This window comes from Trichoplusia ni, chromosome 6 (genome assembly GCF_003590095.1).
Source record: "Trichoplusia ni isolate ovarian cell line Hi5 chromosome 6, tn1, whole genome shotgun sequence".
In the NCBI taxonomy this organism is placed as follows: Eukaryota; Metazoa; Arthropoda; class Insecta; order Lepidoptera; family Noctuidae; genus Trichoplusia; species Trichoplusia ni.
The window spans coordinates 7805429-7827167 of NC_039483.1; the positions used below are offsets into that span (position 1 = coordinate 7805429).

The 21739-nt window shown below is 36.2% G+C and overlaps 2 protein-coding genes across 3 annotated transcripts; both read right to left on the bottom strand.

The window, feature by feature from the left end:
• Positions 1-334: 334 nt before the first annotated feature.
• LOC113495077 lies at positions 335-2691 on the bottom strand. The gene is made up of 2 exons (XM_026873672.1): positions 2544-2691; positions 335-1253 (listed from the first exon to the last, which is right to left on the bottom strand). Exons 1-2 carry the CDS (start codon positions 2564-2566, stop codon positions 458-460), a joined length of 819 nt encoding a protein of 272 aa, XP_026729473.1. The 5' UTR covers positions 2567-2691; the 3' UTR covers positions 335-457.
• Positions 2692-6830: 4139 nt separating this feature from the next.
• LOC113494775 (protein CLEC16A homolog) lies at positions 6831-20699 on the bottom strand. 2 transcript variants are annotated; one of them, XM_026873238.1, is made up of 16 exons: positions 20213-20699; positions 19407-19546; positions 18776-18924; positions 16737-16879; positions 15537-15623; positions 14242-15314; positions 13614-13817; positions 13135-13321; positions 12105-12231; positions 11767-11905; positions 10890-11050; positions 10293-10451; positions 9594-9735; positions 9000-9099; positions 8230-8365; positions 6831-7742 (listed from the first exon to the last, which is right to left on the bottom strand). In XM_026873238.1, the coding sequence occupies exons 1-16, from the start codon at positions 20413-20415 to the stop codon at positions 7626-7628; spliced, it is 3267 nt and encodes a 1088-aa protein (XP_026729039.1). In that variant the 5' UTR covers positions 20416-20699; the 3' UTR covers positions 6831-7625. The 2 variants fall into 2 exon arrangements, with proteins under 2 accessions (XP_026729039.1, XP_026729038.1); XM_026873237.1 differs by having other exon boundaries at positions 14242-15329.
• Between the last annotated feature and the right edge of the window lie 1040 nt (positions 20700-21739).

The following is a 21739-nucleotide window of genomic DNA, read 5'->3' on the forward strand; positions in this document are numbered from 1 at the left end:
ATAAATACCTATTTTTTTATCATGAACGTTTTCTAGTCATTGGATACACGAACTGGGCTGCTTTTGTAAGACGACTAAAAAATCACGGTGTATAATATATCTTATGTACTTGTATTATTTTCCTTAGTATGTAAATAAGTAAGTCTACATATTGAACATTACGTATGTTTAATTAGGATAATATACGTGATTATATTACGACCTTTATTTATAGGCACACCTACTTCTTGATTTCTCTGCATCACCCTATGGTTGACTGGTAGAGAATGCCTCGGGCATTAAGTCCGCCATTGTACATTTATTGTATAAAAGTGTAAATAAATAAAAAATAAGTAAATAATCTAACGATAATAAATTAATTGGTAAATATATTACAATATACATTATATTCATAGTAGGGAGTTATACATAAAGTCGTTCTACCCTTTGGCAGTTGTTTTCGTTGTGGTCGCGCTAGTTAAGTGTCTGGTTTTTGGAATTGTTCTGGTAGATAGTAATATTGCATACTTCGGGGGTACTTTCTGATGTCAGTAAATAGTAATATACCCTCATCTCCTTTTTTGACTCCAAAACAACCGACCCCCACTAAATAGTCGTTATAGAATAGTCCACCGCCGGAAGAGACTCCAACAAAATGTTCCACATTTAACAAACAGATGAAGTTCCCCCAAATCAATGGGATCCATTCACTACAGTCTGTATACACTTCTTCGAATCCATATTCTGCAAGTTCTAGTTCAACGTTAAGTCTTACGTGAGGCTTGTCAATGAAACCAAAACCAACGTAAGAAAACCTCCCAGATGAGACAAATTTTGCACTTGCAAAAGTACATTGGATTGGAGAGCGAGGTCCTTTATATAGTTTAATGTTTTGCCTAGGTGAAATCAGTACCATGTCATGATGCGGTGCGTGACGTTTATCAAAACCAAATGTCTTCCAATGACCTCCCGTAATTCTTTTCGCTTGGTCTTTAGTTACAGTGAAAACGGAACGTTCTGTTTGACGATTAAATGCCCCGTTAATAGTGTGTATCTTAATTCTTCTGAAATCATTTACTCTTTCTATTGGGTTTGCAGAAGTAATTATTAAATTTTCTGATAAAATCATACCCATGGAAACTGGTTTACCATCTACAGATATTCCCACTATGCAGTCGTATTTGTCATTGTTCTCCAGCCAGCTGTATTGTGCTGTAATGTTGGTTGCGCTGCACCAGCTCCTCGTTATGACAGCGATCACGTACATAACAAACCTAAAAAGTAAACATATTTAGTGCATTGGAAAGTTACATTAACCATGTATTTATCAGACAAGATTTTTTTGTGTACATCAACTGTGGTGAGCTTATGTTAGTTTGTCCATTTTTGTGATGTCGCACAACTGGAGGACTTATGTGAAGCATCGTTCAATTTTGCATAATTGTGGTAATAACATTTCCACAATGGCGCCCCAATGAACAAAAAGAGAGGGGCATAAGAAAACGTATGTGTCTGTCTGGGGCATCGTAGCTCCCAAACGGATAATCCGATTTTAATGCGGTTTTTTTGTTTGAAAGGTATATCAGTCGAGAGTGTTTTTAGCTATGTTTTGCGAAAATTGGTTCAGGTCTTCAAGGTCATCAGGTCGTTAGTTAGGTGTGGTAGGAATGTTACACGCTCAGTTTACTTGCAAGGATATGTGGGATCTGATACTTGAAACACTAATGTTTTCTGGAACCACTGTGCGGGTCTGCTGTTAGGGCTCGAAGATAGGAAACGTAACCCTGGACTGCCTTTTAGTAAAGCCATCGAGTGTAGGCTCGTTGGATTTGTCTTAATCTTCACGTCTCTAATTGACAAGGTCCTGATGCTGGAAATGGGATGCGGTGGATGAAACCCCGAAATGCCGGAATGAAACGAATTTTCGGATGTCTTTTCCAGTGGTTCCATAATTCAAGTGGTAATTGCGTTCTTTTTGGGTCGGTGGTTTTTTAAATTTAAATTTAATATGTTACTCAAGATGGCGGTTCACATCTACCAGCCCACGTGTACTGTTGACTTTTGTACGAACTAATAAGCATAATCTTTCAATATTAGAATCGACCAATGACCACATCGCTATGCCTACTATGTTACCGAGTTCCTTCTACTGGCGACTCAAAATAATCGCATGGTTTAACTCATAACTTTATGAATGTAGTGTACTGATTATACCGGACCTTATACTTATGTGGAGGAAATAGCACCGAATGTAAAAATTATAATCGTGGTTTATAATAGAGCACGATAGTTACACAAATTATGTAACGGTTTACTCACGCGTATATATCGGGGGTGCCGAAAAAAAAATTGTAAGAAAAAAAATGTAACCTTTTTTGTGGGGAAGGTATAGTGTTGTATTAGTCGTAATAAATAATTATAAATCTCTTTTTATTTATATGATATCATTGAATATAAATATATGAGATAGTAAGAACATGTATATAGTTAACATTAAAATTTTTCAGAAAGTCAGATTATGGTTGAGACTATTTTTTACATAATTAGATAATATAAGTACGTACGTTAAACTGAAAGTCACTTTCATTTTCTACGAATTATCGCGCCCGATGTAGGTAGTGTTGGTATGCGTCTGACCAGCTTCGTTATACGACTGAAACTGCTGTTAATATTCAGCTAAAATAAATATTAAATGTGGTTGTTTGTATCCGAAAATGAAAACAATTGCATGCATTAAATAAACAAACAAATAACAGGAAAGATTATATCATATCTATGTTTCATATTTATCCAAGTTTGTGTCATTTTTACTTGACTTTCGAGTACTTATGTAGGTAGTCAATTTCTAGTTTTCACACGACTTACATGTCAAAAACCGCGTTATTTCAACGATAAGTAAGTATTGTATGGGCCTCCGTTTACTGTCGAACGACAGTTAGTCGCCCACCAAGCTTAATACTTTGTACCAACTGCCACCCAATTAGGCTTAGGATGCAGGCTCTACGGTTTTTTCACGCAAGCGGTCAACCAGAAACTGTCGTTATTTTAGAACCACAGACTACGAAGATATTCTAGCAACGTTTATTTTATGAAAAGTAAATTTAATTAAGTTTTTTCTTAAGTAAATTTAAGAAAAAACATGGTAACATTTTTTTCATCTACTATCGGAAATGAATAGCGAGTCAAAGAATGCAGCAGTTGTTGCGTCAAAAGTAGTGTGACCGCGTTCATCACTTCCTTTTACTCATAAAAACCGTCGGTTAAAATACGTTGTGGTTCAACCTGAGTGTCGCCTAAGCCTTAAACGAAACTTCGGCGGTCCTAGGGACGACCGATATTCATTAAGCAGATATAATCAATGTGCTATAAACATCGGTGTAAAAAAGTCTGTTATAAATCAATCGATGTGAAACACAACTTCACCAGAAGATCTAGAATACACAATACAAGAAGCACTATCCGTCTTGAACCCGACCCAAGGGGTCTTCACCGTTCTTTGTTTGAAATTCAGATCAACTTAGGTCAATACCAGGGCCCCGATTCTGCTATTTACAATGGCCGATGAATGAATTGCAATTGAATTAAATTTGAAATTGTTAATGTTCTCTTCAGCATTATGCCAACACAATAATTGAAAATTCATTGTATTGACTCGAGTGTACCGTCCGAATGTACCGAAAAAATGCTTAAGAGAATGCGAAAAGTGTCTATTTAAGCCAATTTTCATTAATTCATGGGCCATTGTACAAACATAGCAGAATTGGGGCCCAGGGTGGCTAAGGATACGCCTCCAACCGTCCCGGTCGCTGCAAGTGAGGTTTGAATCTTGCACGGTGTTGTCGAGAATTGTTTCCGTTACAACTGAAATGGCTAAACTTGGTATTGGGGCCTTATTCATTTTGTTTTGAATTCATATACCTAGTGGTTTCTTAGGTTTACGCGAATGTTAGACATTGAAATGAAACTACTTTTACGGATTTTATCGCGGTTTAATTTTAGATTTTAGTTCCCGACTAATTAGTTGTGGTCGGACCACAAATAATTAATTAAAATATGAAGGTAGAACGAGCAACATCTTCTGTCAAGACGAACGCCATCTCAGTCTGCCCGTGACCATGATACCTGCAAAGGTTTCGAAACGTCGGGAACTAAAATCTAAAATTAAACCGCGATAAAATCCGTAAAAGTAGTTTCATTTCATATACCTAGTCAATAGTTGAACTATAGATATTACGTCGTAAGTCGATTTCATAATAATTTGATCATGATGACTTGTCACGTCTCTTGGGTTTAGGGTTTTTAATGGTACAGACACACGTTGTTTGCTTAAAAAGGATTAAAGTTTGATCCGATTCTGACAAAACCACAGACGACGCCTTTTTATAGCTTCAGTTTTCATACATTTTTAGTGTTCATTTCGGGGCCGGCTGAAACCGGACAGAACCATATCGCTCCGGGCCCCGATTCTGCTATTTACAAAGGCCGATGAATGAATGGCAATTCGATTAATTTTAAATCTATTACTATTCTCTTCAGCATTTTGCCAACATAATAATTGGAAATTCATTATAATATCGACCATCAGTTTTCTGCCCCGTACTGAATTCCCAATTATTGTTGTGTTGAGAAAATGCTTAGAATAGTGTCAATTTAATTAATTCTTGAATCCACACATTTCCACACAATTCATCGGTCATTGTAAATAGCAGAATCGGGGCCCAAACTAGCAACTCTTCCTAGTTGTTTTATTTTTTCCACAGGAAGTATGGTATCCAGACAACTTGGTAAAAAGTCGAGGAGATGTGGATGAAAATTTTAATAAAACCACTTGTATAAATGTAACATGTAATATATTTCATTTCAACACTACAATATTTTCATTAAAGAACATAAAAATACATTTATTTACATCATATTATTGCGATTCTTAAAATAAAATTAAATCACAACATAAAATTTCTTAATTTCTTCATAGGATAGTAGATCTGTTTCATATTCATACTCAATCCGGTATTTGTGGCTACCATTTACCAAAAGTTAAAGAGGAATGATTTTATAATTGTGTAACATTTTCGACGTCGAATAGTTACAGTCAAATTGGTTTGCGTAATATCAAACTCACGTTCAAATAAATAATTTAGTAGTAGTTTAAAATATTAAAGAAAGCCCGTACAAAAACTAAAATTTCACATACATAAGTAGGCACATAAATACAAAAGGGTAAATGAACTACAGATATTATGACTATCAACTATATACTGACAAATGCATCAATGCACCTTATTAGGTATAGTCAATAGTGGTATTTCTCCTGTTAAGGACGTTAAAATCTGACTGTCTGGCTTGTTGGTCTAGTGGTTTATGCCCTGACTGCTATACTGGAGGTTGTGGGTTCAATTCCCACCCAGGACAAACGTTTGTGTGATGAGCACGATCTTTTGCCTCGTTTGGGTGTAATTTATCTATATGTAAGTACTTAGAAGTATATAAGTATGATATCAGTTGTCTAGTACTCATTATAGAAGCCAGATGACAATAAAAATAACATTACAATGGTTGAAATAATTAAATTTGAACACCACAAGTAACATATTCACATATTGATGCAATCGCCTGTTTATACACACAAATACAAAATACTATATATAAATATTTAGATACATTAGGATATATATTTATTTTGTTTCTATCTAACTATGGAGTTTGCGTTACTATATATATGACTACAATTCTAATGTCAGTGAATTAACTAACAATACTGTGTAGTGGTTAACTGTTTATTTGGTCAAGGTAATTGATATATTCTATTAAATATGGTACAAAGGAATTCATAGGTAGCTTTGAGTACAGTTTGCATATAAATGAGTAAAGGTCAAATTCCCAGAAAAGAATGGTGTTACCATAACAAAAATATTAACAACACGTAGCTGAATAAATCTTTTTCAGGATTGACAGTTGCAATCTTAAGAGAAATTTCCTCATCTGTATGGGAAGATATTGTTTATAGCCACATATGTCCGATAAACCTCGTATATAACCTAGTTTAAAACTTAAATTGAACGCAAACTCCGGTTCAATAGCCTCACACATATAGACAAGAACCCACTGGCATCCAAACTATTTGTGTGAAACTTTTTACACTACATGGACGTAACAAGAGATCCATTGCGTTAAGTTTTAAAAAAATAACAACTATGAATTCTCCTAAATTTATTTTGTGTTTTAGTTAACTATCTAAGAGTTAAATGCTAAATGTTTATATACTTTCAATAGCTGTTGAAGCTTTTTCATATAAAATATATTTATTCTGATTTCATGCCTCGTTTAACTATGATAGTATTTAAACATTATATGGAAGTATCGATACGAAGATTACTCTATAAAAATAATGTTTAATGTCAATGTAAGGTCTCAATCAAAGAGGTTTGTATTCATCCTAAGTTTGAAATTGATTTTAGTTTTTGGCAAGTTTTTTTAAGTGCAAGGTTAATTAAAACGGCTGTGGTTATCACATCTAAATATTGCATTATGATTGTAGTGAACCAATTTAGAATAGAATAAAAGTGTGAACATTGAAAACCTTTCATTGTCAAGGTTATGATATGATGCTACTTGATGATAAAAAGCGACTACTAAATAACAATATCTTGAGAACCTAAAAGGATTGATCTGCTATAAGTTTTAGTTCAAAACGCGGGTTATAGATTACTTTTTCGTAAGCGCGACCATATGACAGTGACATTTTGTAAACGTCACATTAGTTAAGAGTTACAACAAACTGTTTTACCGACTGAGTTCCTGTTTGACCGTCGGTACCAATAGTTATTGAGTTGTTTTACAAACAACAGGAAGTTTGTTAATCCTCGCACATGGCATGCCATATTTCTAACCTAGAAAACGGAGTTATTGTCACAAATAGAGAAACGATGCACTGTTTCTACTTTAAAATATTTATACAATACTCCATAGGATAATCATTCGCGCGTACCAACTTATTTTTTTCGTAGCATTCCATATCAACCGTAAATTATCACAGAGCCAAAAAGTAAGTTTGTTTGTAAATAAATAAAATTTAAGGTCCAATATCATTGGACTGATAACTTTTTACTAACTGACATATTACACAAATTTACAAAGACCGTCACAGGTAAGTAAAAACTATGGGTTCGCTTCGAGATCAAAATAATAAACTTTCTTAAAAAAAGTGTGAGTAAAATTAGGTACAAATCACATGCTATGGTCAAATAAATAATATATTTTCAGCCCATAGCTTTTACTTTTCTGGACATACTTTCAGAAGGAAGGCATCGTGACCAAATACACATTTTAACAAAATATTTCGTCAAAATTCATCTCATTTCCTTTACAACATTCCGCTGCTCAGTATCGTAGACATCATCTATTCTCTTATAGCAGTCAAAATCTATATAAACCACCAAATCCATCACGCATCCACATTGTCGACCATTCAGTTTATTTGAGTGCTGCCATCTTGCGTTCACAACGCGCAATTATTGACTGTCAACTTTTATTTGATTGTAGAGAGCCAAGTAGGTTTGAAGCCATGCGGTTAGATCGAGGTTTACTGACAGTATGAAGTGTACTGGTTTAGCGTTCTAGTCTCGTGGGGCGTGGCTGACTTAATATCATATGGTCTCGACGATGCCCTTCCGTTTGGGTCGTGATGGCTCGCTCGAAATGAACGAAGTCTCTTCAGACGAATTGTTGGCTTTCAGCAGAGGGGACGATGTGCTCGGCTGGCTCTAAACAATTATTGGCCGTTAATAATGAAAACATTATTACTAATAACCCATTTAAACAAAGCGGGAAATATCATGAGTTTTACTTCATAACTGGCAATGGTATTATCACTTGATACCAAAGCTATTAATGTATTGCAACTCGCACCATATTTCTACTGTCATCTAAATAAGCCATGAAACATAGTCTATGTTCCCACCGATAACGCAGGAGGAGTGCCAAATGCCAATGAAAAAAAAGCATTCTAAATACAGTTATTTTTTCCTCATTCAGAATTTAGTAGGTATTTTGACGAGCAGCAATATTACTTGCTCATTTTTGGAGTTGCTTCATTAACTTCACTAGCCTGATGGCTAGTAATTTATAATAGGTAGGCATTTACAAAAAAATAAATTTATATTAGTCTAGCATCAATAAAACAAACTTTGCTTAGTTTGATACTAGATGGCGTTGTGTAAAAGAAGTAGGTTGAGAAAAAACTGTTGTTACCTGTTGTACAACCGGCGTGGCAGCTAAGCTGGAAACTACGGCATTCCGTTTGATGTCTTCCATTGGGATTTCTTCGGAGCGCGACCGCGGCGAACCTTCCCGTGACCCTTGGGCGCTGCTGCTTCGTGATACACTACTATGAAATAGAAACAAGGATTATCATCAGCTGAATCGGAGGAGCCCGTAGCTGAGCTATAACCGCATAAGTGATTCGATCACAGGTTAAGCTATGCTTGACGCGGTTGGTCCGTAGATGGGTGACCATATTTGTCATAGCGTGTTCCTCCGTGTTTCGGAAGGCACGTTAAATTGTGGGTCCCGGCTGTTATGCCTACATCTTTGACAGTCGTTAAAGATAGTCAGAAGCTGAAAAAGTCTGACAGCCAGTCTAACCAAGGGGTGTCGTGTTGCCCAGGTAACTGGGTTGAGGAGGACAGATAGGCAGGCGCTCCTTGTAAAACACTGGTACTTAGTTGAAACCGGTTGGACTGGTAGCCGACCCCAACATAGTTGGGAAAGGGCTAGGCCGATGATGATTATCATCAGTTGAATAAAAACTAAGATGGGTTATTGAAACTGTGTACCCTTTTGTCTGATGTTACAAAAGTAACTTTTATCTAAGGTTTACTTGGATGATTTGATGATGTGTATTTTACTAGTTAAGGACAAAGTTCGTCGTTTTATTTAACAGTTACTCGTTTACGAAAATTAATGCAGAACTTGTTTAGTATGTTATGTTAGTTCCTATTTCTGGAACATTTTAATGTTACCTCTCTCTGCTAGTTGTGCGTTCTCTATAGACGACGATACCATCCTTCAGCATGTGTCCGCTGGGTCTGCGAAGCCGTCGCTCCGTGTCATCATCGCCACCTAGCGGAGAAATATACAACTATATAGTGCTCATCTTCACATGAAGTGTTCACACATATGGTTAAAGACAGACGGACCGCATATCCACCGCAATTCAACTGCAAAAGTGCAGTAGAGCCTAAATTAACCACAACGGGTTTCCTTACGACACTTGTATACAGTCTTACTAAACTATATGCATTAAGTGCATCTTTTGTCTATTCATTTTGTGTGTTATTTTTACAAGTCAAGAATTGATGACTACACGGCTAAGGTCAGTCGACAAATCCACTGTGCGCGACGTGTTGCGGATCAATCCCCACGTATGACAAGTATTTGCGAGATCTACGAAAACTTGTTTTGAGTCTGGGTGTTTTTGTACATGTAACTTGAATGTATGTGAAACGCCACGCGAGGATTGAGTTGAAATAAAAGTTGAGAGAAGTGGCGGTAATTTTTCTGGTCAGCTGTTGAGCCAGTTACATATAAATAGTATAAGCACAAGTGTTCCATACCAGTGGCCCGCCGCACCGTGGCGAGCGCGGGCCGCGCGAACAGCGGCCGGTGGCGCGGCGCCAGCGCGGGCGCGCACATGCCCGACACCTCCAGCAGGCGACCGATCTGCTGCATCTTCTTCTGACGAGATTTTGTGCGACCCTGTTCAACATAAACAATTAAACAGGGCAGCGAAAACGAAGGGATAGGTATATTAAAAAAAAAGATACGCAAGGATGGTGGTTGAGGTTATCATACTAAACCCACTGTACGCAACGCATTGCGGATTCAAAATATAAAAAAAAATACGAATAGGCCTTTTTCCCGGCACTTAAAACGTTCCCGTGCACGGTGTCCAAATTGTCATTATTATAGTGAAGAGCCGGCAAGACTCCATAAGATACTCGATAACCACAATCCGTATACTTCACATACAAACGTTTATGTGATCCTCGAATAATTATCCTGAGCCTAGATGTATTGATTATATTTCGATTATCAAGTAAATTAATAAGATCAAATAGCATATGAGATACGATGTATCTGACACTGGAGACAGAAAATACGAGACGTGTACCCATATTTTCAGACGTATGCGAAAACGTCTTAAATGCTAATCAATTTGGACGGTATTCAGGGAATATAACTGTAATTACAATAAATACGGCTGTAAATCAAGTATTAAAGCTTCAGTACATTATAAAGGAAAATATGAATACCTTTGTAAGCCTCTGTTTGGCGGCCATGCTTCGGATATGATCATCGAACTTGAACTTGGCTCGCAATAGCACAGTACGTGGTAACGCCCCGCTGGCCCCGACGCGCGGCTTGTGAATAGTCAGGTGTAGGCAGCGGGGGTCCTCTTTGTCACCTTGTATCTATTGATGATACATTAAAATATTAGCCTTCGATTTTAAGCTTAATGTTAGCCAAAGTGTAATCGATAATCGATTGAACCAGTTACTTTTATTGTTGTATGTTTGTAGGAGCAAAATCATTTAAATATAAAATCGAGAGCTTAAATCATTACAGATGGTAAGGTAATTTCAAGGTAAGATCATGCAATTTGTTTAATCCTTTCATAGCACGTAAAATTACGTTAAATAGTTAAATTAAAATCAGAAGAAAAGTCAGTGATGAAATTAAGAAAGGACAAGGCGAGAAAATCGCATCAGATTTAATAAATTGCGTAGCCTCGCAGCTCCAGTATAAAAACTGCATTGCCGGCTATGATGGACATAGCCGGCAATGTATCGGAAATCACACGAGAAGTCTTGCTTCGTCTGTCTCCAAATGAACCCAGAATCAAAACTCACTTCTAAATCTTGTAGACTTCCAACAAGTTTCGCGACGCCCCAACCAAGCCGTTGTTTGTCGGGCTCGACCAATATAATCTGTATGTGGTCGACGGCCAAGAAACGATGTTGCCAAGTCCCGTCCTTTTGTATTATATCACACGAAATGAGATCAGAATCATCTGGAATTAAGAGGAGATAAGGTATTACTCTTTTGTTTAAGTACTTTAATCTTCTATAGAAAAGTAAGTCAGCAATATTTTGAATGCCTTAGATAAAATGAGATCACGAATAACATAAAGAGACAAACCCACATTTAGAAACCTTAATAGTTAGAATTGCATTTGTAAAGTAAAACCGTAAGCAAGAATGATAATTACATTACACTTAGTGAATTGTCGTTCCAAAATATCTATCTCTACTTTCATTTCATTTGGCAACGACAGACTGAAAGCTAAGGGCAACAATTTGCTGTGCGTCGTTATTGTATATGGCAGTTAGATAACGGTATTTACCGTGGTGGCCTAGCGATTCTGTGTAAGGATTTGTATGTACGAGATGCAGGTGCGATCTCAAAACAAGGCAAGTAACAATGTGACTTTTTAAAGTTATAAGTACTTCCTAAATTATACTTAAAAAACGGCCACAGTTTAAGCTACGCTTGACGCGGTTGGTACGTAGATGGATCACCATCTTCTCCGTGTTTCCGAAGGCACGTTAAACTGTGGGTCTCGGCTGTTATTCATCCATCTTTGGCAGTTGTTACAGTTAGTCAGAAGCTAGAAAGCTAACAACCAGTCTAAGGGGTGTCGTGTTGCCCAGGTAGCTGTGTTGAGGAGGTCGGAAGCCGACCCCGACATATTTGGGAAAAGGCTAGGATGATGATGATGATACTTACTCAGGTCCAAAACGTCTCCGACTTGGACGAAGGGCGCCGGGTTCGATAGCGGTAACTGTGTTTCAGACTTCCCCGTTAACTTAAGGTATAAGTCCCGTATTAGAAAAAACGTGCGTATCGCTCGACGCGCTCGCTCCATCTGTTTTAAACAATGATATATTACTACAGCGGTTAAATGGTCCATCGTTGGAGAGAAGGTACGAGCGAGTACCGAGCGGGTTCCGTTTATTTTTTACCCTTTAGGCAGTAGGGAATGGTAAAACAATTATGAAGTTTTCTGCTTGGTAACGAATACCGATAAGGTTGAGTAAGGTTTTATTTTATCAGGTCCTATTTACCTCTCCGCTTGGCAACCGTTTAGCAAACGCGATGCCCGACATCGGTGTTCGCGTGGGAGGCAGCAATATCGCCGCGTCCATACACAGCCACTCCACATTTAACGGACGCTTGCTAGTTTCACAGTATCTGTCAATGAAAATTTAAATATAATGTACCCGTAAGTTAACAGTCTAAAGAAACAAATCGCGTTTAAACTAAACTTGGAGGACACCAATGACAACGGTGAAGGAAAACATGGTGAGGAAACCTGGTTTCCAAATATTGGACATAGCCAACCTGCAGTGAGCTAGCTTGTTGATCAATGCTCAACCTTTTCCTATACGGGAAGACCTGTGCGAAGCGGTGGGACGTATATATCTCTCCTTCTATTATTAGCTAGAACATATGTACGAGTGTACTCAAATAATCATCCAACTACATAATATGAAAGTCGAAAAAGCGATTTTTATCAAAAACTGCTTAAACAACCAATAGAGATATAAACGTATGACTTTTACGATTTCGATATCGATATGACAGAATATTTATCATACCTACTTCCTAACGATAAAGTGTAATCCAATATATTGTGATGTGTCAATGATAATTATAATTTGTAAGCCATGTAGCATTTATCTAGATATTACAGTTGAAGTATTAACATCGGATGTTCACGGTATCAATTAATACAATGGATGTATCATACTACTAGACGGATTAAAGTACGTAATGTATGTTTAAGTAGTATGTGATTGTAGGGGTGAGTGAAAATCTAGGGAAGGAACACTCTTTTTAAGCCACCGAATTTTTTTCAGTATTTTTCTCTCATGTTTGTTACTCAAAATTTCGTCTGTCATTTGGTCCATTTACATAATCAAGTTTTTTGTTTAAAAACGATTCAATAATCAATCAGACTAAAAAGAAAATCATAATTAGAGTTTAAATCGCTCTTGGCTATGCTCTTGGTTCGGTCTACATTCCTTTGCCATGAACTTTTCATCCGTTTAAACTTCTAAAAACTATAAAAAATACTGAAAATAGTAAACTTACTCATCCTCAAACATGTCTAGGAATATATCGTCGCATTTGTAAAAGTTACGCGCGAGGGCCGCTGCGCGCGCCCGTAGCGCGTCCGCGGCGGGGGCGTGGCGAGCGCTGGCCCCGCCCCCCGCTCCGCACATTGCTACGCGCATCAGGGTTACGCTCAACTCTAGCGTTACCAGTCTCACTTTGGATGCTACGAAAAAACATTACATTACACGCTTACAATCATTAAACCACCAACAACTGATTAAGCGTTTCGAAAATAACATGAAATATGTTAGGCAGGACTTGGTTGAAGGCAGACAACCAGGTGTTTAAGTGCCAACCGACAGTGAACGGCGAAAAAAATACTAAATTTTCTTTAGCGGATAGACAACACTAGGTATATCAATTAAAACAGTTAGTGAAAGTATCTTTTATATTTCGTTTTTCTTAAGATTGCCTCCGACCATATCTCTTAACATAAAATCTCAAGCGAATCTTACCCGGTTTACAACTCAAGTTCGTAATGGCCATCAACTTCGAAATGAGTAAGGCATTAAAACTTTGCAGTGGTCGTTTCGGTGGCGGCGATGACATTTGTGTGTCGCCAGAGGGCGGTACGGTCGACGCAGCCCCTGACTCCTGTGTACTTGACGTTATTTCATCTTCAGGACACAAAAGCGTATCTAGAAGTTCTGTATTCACACCTAAAAAAACAAAGATGAAGTTTTAAAATGTCATGAGAAATTATATATGGACTCGTGGAAAAGAGTGCAAAATGGAATGCATAAATGTCGAATGACAGTCATATTTTTTACACAATCAAAACCATGCTATTGCATACCCATTGATTACGAAGAAGTTATAGTTTAGGAAACTTACCCACTAAGTCCAGAGAAAGCGGAACAAAGAAAATAATTTTGATTAAAATGTAGATCACATAAAATAACAAAAACAAAAAATATATTTAATTTATTATCTATTTGAATTGCAAATTGTTTAACCTTCAAGAGCAAAACAATCTTATTTTATGCAAATCTAATTACAGGTCAACAGCACAATAAGGATCGAATATTGAACCGGTTTTGATAATTTATTTACAGACCGGTAAACACATGTTTATTTACGTACCTTTATTGTTTATCAATGCAAACAGCAGACAGAGAGCGAACAACGCTTTGTAATCATTCTCACTGCAGTCCAAGGAGTCTAGTATAGTTTTTAAGAAAGGCCTTTTCTCTATTTCTCTACTTTCTCTTTCTATCAGACTTTCTAAGGTCACAGCTCTTTCAGCAGACGTGGTCGGTATCACACCTAATAGCTTCTGTTTTTCTTCATCAGTTATGTTATTATATTCGTTCGTTTTCGAAGAACTCGAGTCAATGCCAGAATCGGGCAGAGGCGAGTCTGGCATGTTCTCCTTGATAGTCGTCGCACTCATACTTTTGACAGGCTGTATTTGAGTTACCAAATCCTCGGTCGAATCGTGACCGATGCTTGACGACTCACTTATATGAGATGTGGAGGGAAGGGAAGTCGAAACTAACTCGGGATCGAGATCGCAACTCGATTGATCGGTATCGTAACCGAAAGTCTTCGGACCACCGTATTCAGGTGTCGTGTAATCCCTCTCACTTGACGTATTTTCCAAAGCCTTCTCCAAGCTTAATTGAGGTTTGGAGAACTCTAATTTCACATTGGACTTTGCATTGCTAATATACATCTCTAGTATCTTTGTCGCGCCGTCCTCGAAAACTGATAAGTCCGATTGTAATATGATCCAGGCCAGAGCGTGAACAATCGGGCCGTGAGTAATGATGAGGAATACTTGTGATAACAAAAACAGGGAGACTACGCACGATACGGACGGTTTCATTTCGTCCTCAGATTCCATTCTTTGTCTAGGAAAAGTCATTCTTGACGGCGATTCCGTGTGTTTTCCTTTTAATATGGCTTCTAAATTTCTTGTTATAGCTTCTATACTTTGTATATGATCTCTATTGTAAGGCGACGATGCTGCCAGTCGTCTTACACTTTCTGATGTCAGTGAATATATATAGAGCGGCACTAGCAGTTTGTGTAAGAGATGCTCCGTCAAAACATCGTTCAAGTCAGGTATATTCAGACATAAAATATCATTAATATAATGGAGATGGTCTAAATGTTCAGCAACTAAATCATCCAGCTTCTGTTGCGACTGATGGCTGCAAAAAGACATTCTGCAATTTGAGTTATACATATATCTTTATTACATTCTGTACGACTTGATAAAGAATTTTGTGATTTGGTTCGTTCCGGTATCCTGTTAATCATGTTCAGAAAATACATAAATACCATAATATAAGAAAATAAAAATGATAAAACAAAAGATAACAAAACAGACCAAAGCAAAATCAGGTGAAGTGTGATATAATCGTATAACTTACTCAGCATCGTTTCTGACACACGCGTCCAGTTCTAGAATGTGTTTGCCGATGAACCAAACTAGATTACTGAAGTACGGGGCCGCCGTCCTGTGGGACGACAAACTGTGTTAGCATATTGATGAGAATATTAATCAAATCACTAACATCGTTATACGTGTGGGTACAAAACTAGCTAGAACAATATGTATGTTATTTTGAACTAACTCCCGTGTGACCTGAAACTCAAAAAAAAAATCTGCTGACCTCGAAGACTAAAAAACTTTTTGTACACATTATTTACACAAATCACACATCTACGAACATTTCACACACACTACTTTATAAAATAATATTTTTAAAATTAAAAAGGACGTACGAAATAAGAGATGGAATATTTTTGTCATCCAAAAATATGTGCTTCATATTTTTCTTGTCTTTCATTCTATTTTTTTTCTTTATCACCAACATTAAACGTTCACATATCAACCAGATCGGGGACCAGTAAAAATATCTTCGAAAGTTTAAATAAACCTTGTAAGGCGAGGTCTACGTGAAAAGATGGAATGAGGTTTCACTCGAGTGGCATAGCCTGACTTCACAATCGCGACAGACAAACCAAATACAGAGTGTTTATTTCGCGACCGCGCACGCGATGTTACGCGTCCAAGCCTAACTTAGACCTAGTACATAAATACAGAGTTCAATGTCAATAGGTTTCTATCACGCCCACAATTTAGTCTAGTTTTCAGTGGATACCGGTGCGAAAGTAATATTTTAGTTCTAAACGACTTGGAACTGTTTATGTGTACGATCACATGCCCTTGAATGCAGTATGTCTGTTCCCATAAACTGGAGTGATATTATATGGAGTTATAGAAAACGTATTGATTGTTGTCACCTACTTATGTCTTACTGTTCTATACTGTGTTTTTGTTCTGCTGTCAGACTTAGTAATTGCACCCATATCATTTTTTATATTGTATGCTTTCAGAATTTCCAAAGAGGAAATGCCAAGACGAGCCAAACCCACTAGGAGCGACGTGTAGCGGGATTGTTCCCCGAGTAGGACAAGCATTTGTGTGATCCACTAATGTTCTGGGTCTAGCTGTCTTTGACAAGTATCAGAGTTGTTCTTTAAAAAAAACGGTATTTTGTGTCATCTTCAAGACTTGCATACGTTTAAACCCATTAATAGCAGAAATAATCCAATATAATACTTACCTATCTCTAATAAATCTGAGCATGCTGGCATCCTGCACTCGGTAGACGTTCAGGGTCAGCGTTCTGACCGCGATCCGGACCATAGACTCGGAATGATTGAAGAACTTGATCGCCTCCGTGTACAGCGGAAAGTCCTTTGTGTGCTGCCAACATTGCGTTAAAGGCGATTTAGACGGTGCGAGAAATGTTGTATATCGAGATAATACATCGCCGACGTAGATATATGACTTTTGATAACAGAGCCAGGCAAAATAAACATTATGGTAAACGAGCCATTCACGAGAGTCAGGATCTGTAATGAAACCAAAGAAAACCACCGAAACAATTAAGCTCGGTATGCCCTAGAAGAAAAGATTGCATTGGAACTCACAACTAAAAAAGGTGAAGCAAAGAAAATAGATTGATGTCAGACACCACGGATAAAAACTAACGAATTAACGGGACCTACAATTAGCTAATATTTTGATTCCAATAACAGGTATGGCAAAGGCAATTTGCTCTGGTGGCAACGAGACAATATATTGCAATTCGCACGATATTTCTGTAACACGCAATACTTGATTAGCTCTTTGCGTTGTCTAAATAAGCCTTTACATTACCGCCAGTGTACCACGCCCTTGAGCTTCCGATTTAGATTGAACATGTCGTGCAAATGCGTGATAACAATAACGCTTTTAAAATAATGTTTCGTGATTTCTATCGAACCACGTGTAAAATAAAGGTGAATTCGGTAATGTATAGTTATTCAAGTTGCTAGACTTTTTTGGAATGAAATATTTTCTACATAGCTCATAGTTTAGGAATTGATAGACTCAGTACAGTATAAATATATTTTATCGTAACGTCGTTGTTGTAAAATGTATGTATATAGTTCACGACCTAATTAGCTATCAGAAATTCCTTTCTAGTTCACACAAGTGTAGAAAATCATAATTTATTCTCAGTCTGATTCATAAATATAAAACTAAATGATGCTCACTTATTTATCTTCGTTACTTCATTGTTTCCTGAGAGTAATGAATTGCCTTTTATTGTTTTTAAAAACAAACCTGGATGTAAGATTATATTCAGACACTAAGATAATAGTTGTGACCTGATTTATTTATTGTAAACATACAGTAATTAATTACAAGGTGATAAAGCAATTGAGTGGGAAAGAACTGAGTATCTGACATTAATAACTGAATTATTCTCTTTTAAATTTGATACGAATGTTATCAAATACAGGTTTTTGTTGCCAAACATACGAGTTTCCATTTCGATTGATAAGAAGTAATTGTATTTTACACAATCGATTTTATTATGTAAACCGTCTGTAGTTCTCTTAAAATAATATTTTTAACAATTGGGCTCTATACGTCCCACAGCTGGGCAAAGGCCTCCACTCATATACTGTGAGTTGTCAGTTACAGATTCAATATTTTTAATATACACAATGTTTTACTTGTCTGTTTGGCGGTCGTATCTAAGAATAAAAATAACGTCGAAAATACATTTTGTTTCTCCCATCGAACCTGCACCTCGAGATAATAAAACTATACCTACTTAAAACCGCAAGGCTACCACGACAACAAACGTTTAACAATATGAAATGCAAAATCACCTCTCACATTTCTTGTCCAGTCTGATATTATGTCATTGGTGTCAGATACTCAGTTATGTTTTACAATACATGACAGAAATGGTTGTGTTTATGTGAGATTAATAAGTCAAAACAAGACATTTATGAATGTTAGTCATTTCCTTTACATTCAACTGTTCAAAGTATACATAGTTGAAAAGTTTTTTTACTTCCTTTAAAAACCAACATACCATACCTTATATTTTTCAAAAATAAATTAAAAGTTATTTCAAAAGGAAATATGAAAACTACTTAAAAAAATCTGAACATGACTATTTCAACAAAACTGGCTCTTATTCATCATAATATCAGTCAGACACAGATTTCAGACGACCACAAGTAAAGGTGTTTTGAACGCCAAATCAGATATTTTCAATTAAAAATCTTTTAGTTTAATGGTGACATAATGAAATCTTACCTCATTATAGAAGAAGTGTATTGTGTGGTTATTTAACTTCAGGCTAAGCGTCTTTAGGAAGGAAATATAGTAAGCCATCACCTCCTCATCGGAAAAGTCAAATTTGTGCACTATTATCGAGTTCACATGGTTATTGCTCAACAAATAATCTGGAACAAACAAAATTAATTAAAATTAATCATAAGAAAAACTCTTTTAATTTTATTTACAGGTGTTTTTCTAAAACAATGCATAATATGGACTGAAACCATTTCATAACAATAATGGGACTGACTTACAATGAGAAACTCTACTTTGTAACTCAATGGCCTTTCAAAAGTATTTGTTTATAATATACTAGCTTTTCGCCCGTGTCGAGGTCATATCGCGTTTCCAAGAGAACTCTTCAAAAGTCCGGGATAAAAACTATCCTATGTTCTTTCTCAAGGTCAACTCTATCTCTGTACCAAATTTCATTAAAATCAGTTCAGTGGTTTAGACATGAAAGCATAACAAACAGACAGACAGATAGAGATACTTTCACATTTATAATATTAGTAGGGATTATCTACCATAATTTTGACTCAAGGTATCAACATCTATGTTCTTGGCCATGAGTTGCTGAAGGTTATAACAATAAAAATGTACTCACACAAAGATGTTTCATTCCTTATATTCTCAAACAGGATATTGAGAGTCTGAAGTAGTTGTACGCAGACATATGATGATCCTCCACATTTCTGCCTCATTATCTTCAGGAAGTAAGAAAGCATGTTTTTCTCTAAGAAGAAGCTGTAAAGAAAAGTTTTATTTAGTTTATATATAATTTGTATTACAGTATAAATTATTTACATAAAAAAGAGTTTGCTCTGCCTTTATTAATGGTTTCTGGTCCAAATAATTTAATTCTTGTGGTGCAGGGTTTGTACAAAGATTCAAGTCACATATACAAGGACACAAAGACGCCCAGACTCTGAACAAGCATTTGTGGATCGCACAAAAGCTTTTGATATGGCCCAAGTGTCTTCTCATAGTAGTTACAATTATTATGTATTAATTTAATTGTCCCTATTAGCAACTACCAAGTAAATTATAGCAAGTAAATTATAGTAGGTAGTGTTGTAAGTTGTGCTTTACTCTTAAGACCACATATTTCCTGATTAAGTTAGCTAAGTATGTACTTTACTAAGATATTTATGTGATTTTTTAAGCAATATTTAGCCTACATGTCATTTTTTTTTATTAATTATAAGAAGAAGTGATTAATTGCTTAATTGACAATAATTATTTTAACGGAATTATGAATATACATTTTTCAAATATACAATTCTTATCCATTCAAATATAGCAACATGACTAGACAGTTGAAACGTTTCCAACTTTGAACTTGTTTGGTAATCATGTCTAATTAGGAAACCATTGTTTACATTATAATCCAATTGTTATAATCATACTTACTCAAACACAGAGCTATCATTCTGGTCACCCCATATTAATATCTCTGCTATACACCTGAGCGACTCCACCAACGTACCACGATTACTCTCTGACACTGTTGTGTTTTTACACAAAATGTTATGTAAATATTTCAATCTTTCTAAGGAATGAGGGTTTTTTGGGCGTCCCCAAGAGGCGCCGAACCAACTTCTGCTGCGAAACATGACGACAATTATATCCACCTCACTTGTTTTAAAAAAACAACACCTTTTCCATTTTTTTTAGTTCATTAACGCACGTCGTCACACTAAACCATTTTAAGCATGTTCTTGTGTTTGTTATGATGAAACCACTAATTGCTTTTAAATGGCATTATGAACCGTACACGTGTCAACTTATAAATATATTTTATTGTATATTGTGCAGAACAATTATATTTTAAAAATATTTTTGTAATTTATTACTTGTACGATTTGCTTGAACAAAGTAATTTTGACAGTAGTGAATGACAGCGCAACTGCGTTTTGTTACTGTACTCTACCCAACTTCACACCGAACTGAATCGGATAAAATCGTCTATTTTGTCGTACTTTTTAACAGATTAAATTACACTAGTAGCTATATTGTAATAATACAAGTCTAGTTTTACACCTCAATAATATCATTACATACGCATCAGACTTTGAATAAGGATTAATTTGAGTTTTAAAAACTAAACGCATAAACGTTTTGCGAAGTAAGTCATGACATGACCATCAAAATAGATAATTATGAAAGGTAAAAAAAAAAACTAAATCTGGCAAATAAAATTACTATTTGGTTTGACCATTGGAAAAAATAGTAATGGTATCTAAGGACTATATTGATAGCAAAATCGCGTGGCAGAGTGTGTCTGTGGCCGCATATCTATAGTTATGGTCTTTGGTCGGGGAGAAAAAGTATGGCGGATTTACGTAAAAAGTTTGATTGATAGTGTGGTTAGTTTTAAATAAGTAGGTAAGTCACAGGTAATAACAGTCAAATGTAAACTGTAACTCCCTTTACGTTATTTTAACACTGGTATGCAATGAGTAGAAATTATGTTAGACCTTATTGGCCTAGTATGTAATAATTATGAGCACAGTTAAGCCTTGCTGAATATTTATTTTTTTAAGATTTATTTTAAATTTTATAGTATCCCTATAGGTAAAACTAAGACTTGGAGCTCTTGAAAGTTTTAAAATTACAGAGCCCCAATTCTGCTATTAAAAATGGCTGCTGAATGAATGGCAATTTTATTGGATTAAATTATTCTTGTTCCCTTGAGCATTTTGCCAACATAATAATTGGAAGTTAATTGTATTGACCTTGAGTGTACCGCTCTATACTGCATTTCCAATTTATGACGTAGGAAAAATGATAAAGAGAATACGAAAAGTAGGTAAATAGCAGAATTGGGGCCCAGTTTTGTATCGGTTACGATGGATTTTAGATGAAATAGGTGCTAAGGTACCTGCCGTCGAATAAGGTAGGTAGGAAGGTAGGACAAAAAAACAACGCAAATATCAA

What these genes read in the sequence shown, in the direction of transcription:
- LOC113494775 (XM_026873237.1), bottom strand. Translation starts at nt 20,415, where the DNA reads ATGTTTCGCAGCAGAAGTTGGTTCGGCGCCTCTTGGGGACGCCCAAAA. An exon ending in CTAGACATGTTTGAGGATGA is followed by an intron (nt 12,232 to 13,134) that starts GTAAGTTTACTA and finishes TTTCATTGACAG; the next exon opens with ATACTGTGAAACTAGCAAGC. An exon ending in CCAAACAGAGGCTTACAAAG is followed by an intron (nt 9,736 to 10,292) that starts GTATTCATATTT and finishes TATGTTGAACAG; the next exon opens with GGTCGCACAAAATCTCGTCA.
- LOC113495077 (XM_026873672.1), bottom strand. Translation starts at nt 2,566, where the DNA reads ATGAAAGTGACTTTCAGTTTAAC. An exon ending in AAAGTGACTTTCAGTTTAAC is followed by an intron (nt 1,254 to 2,543) that starts GTACGTACTTAT and finishes TTTACTTTTTAG; the next exon opens with GTTTGTTATGTACGTGATCG.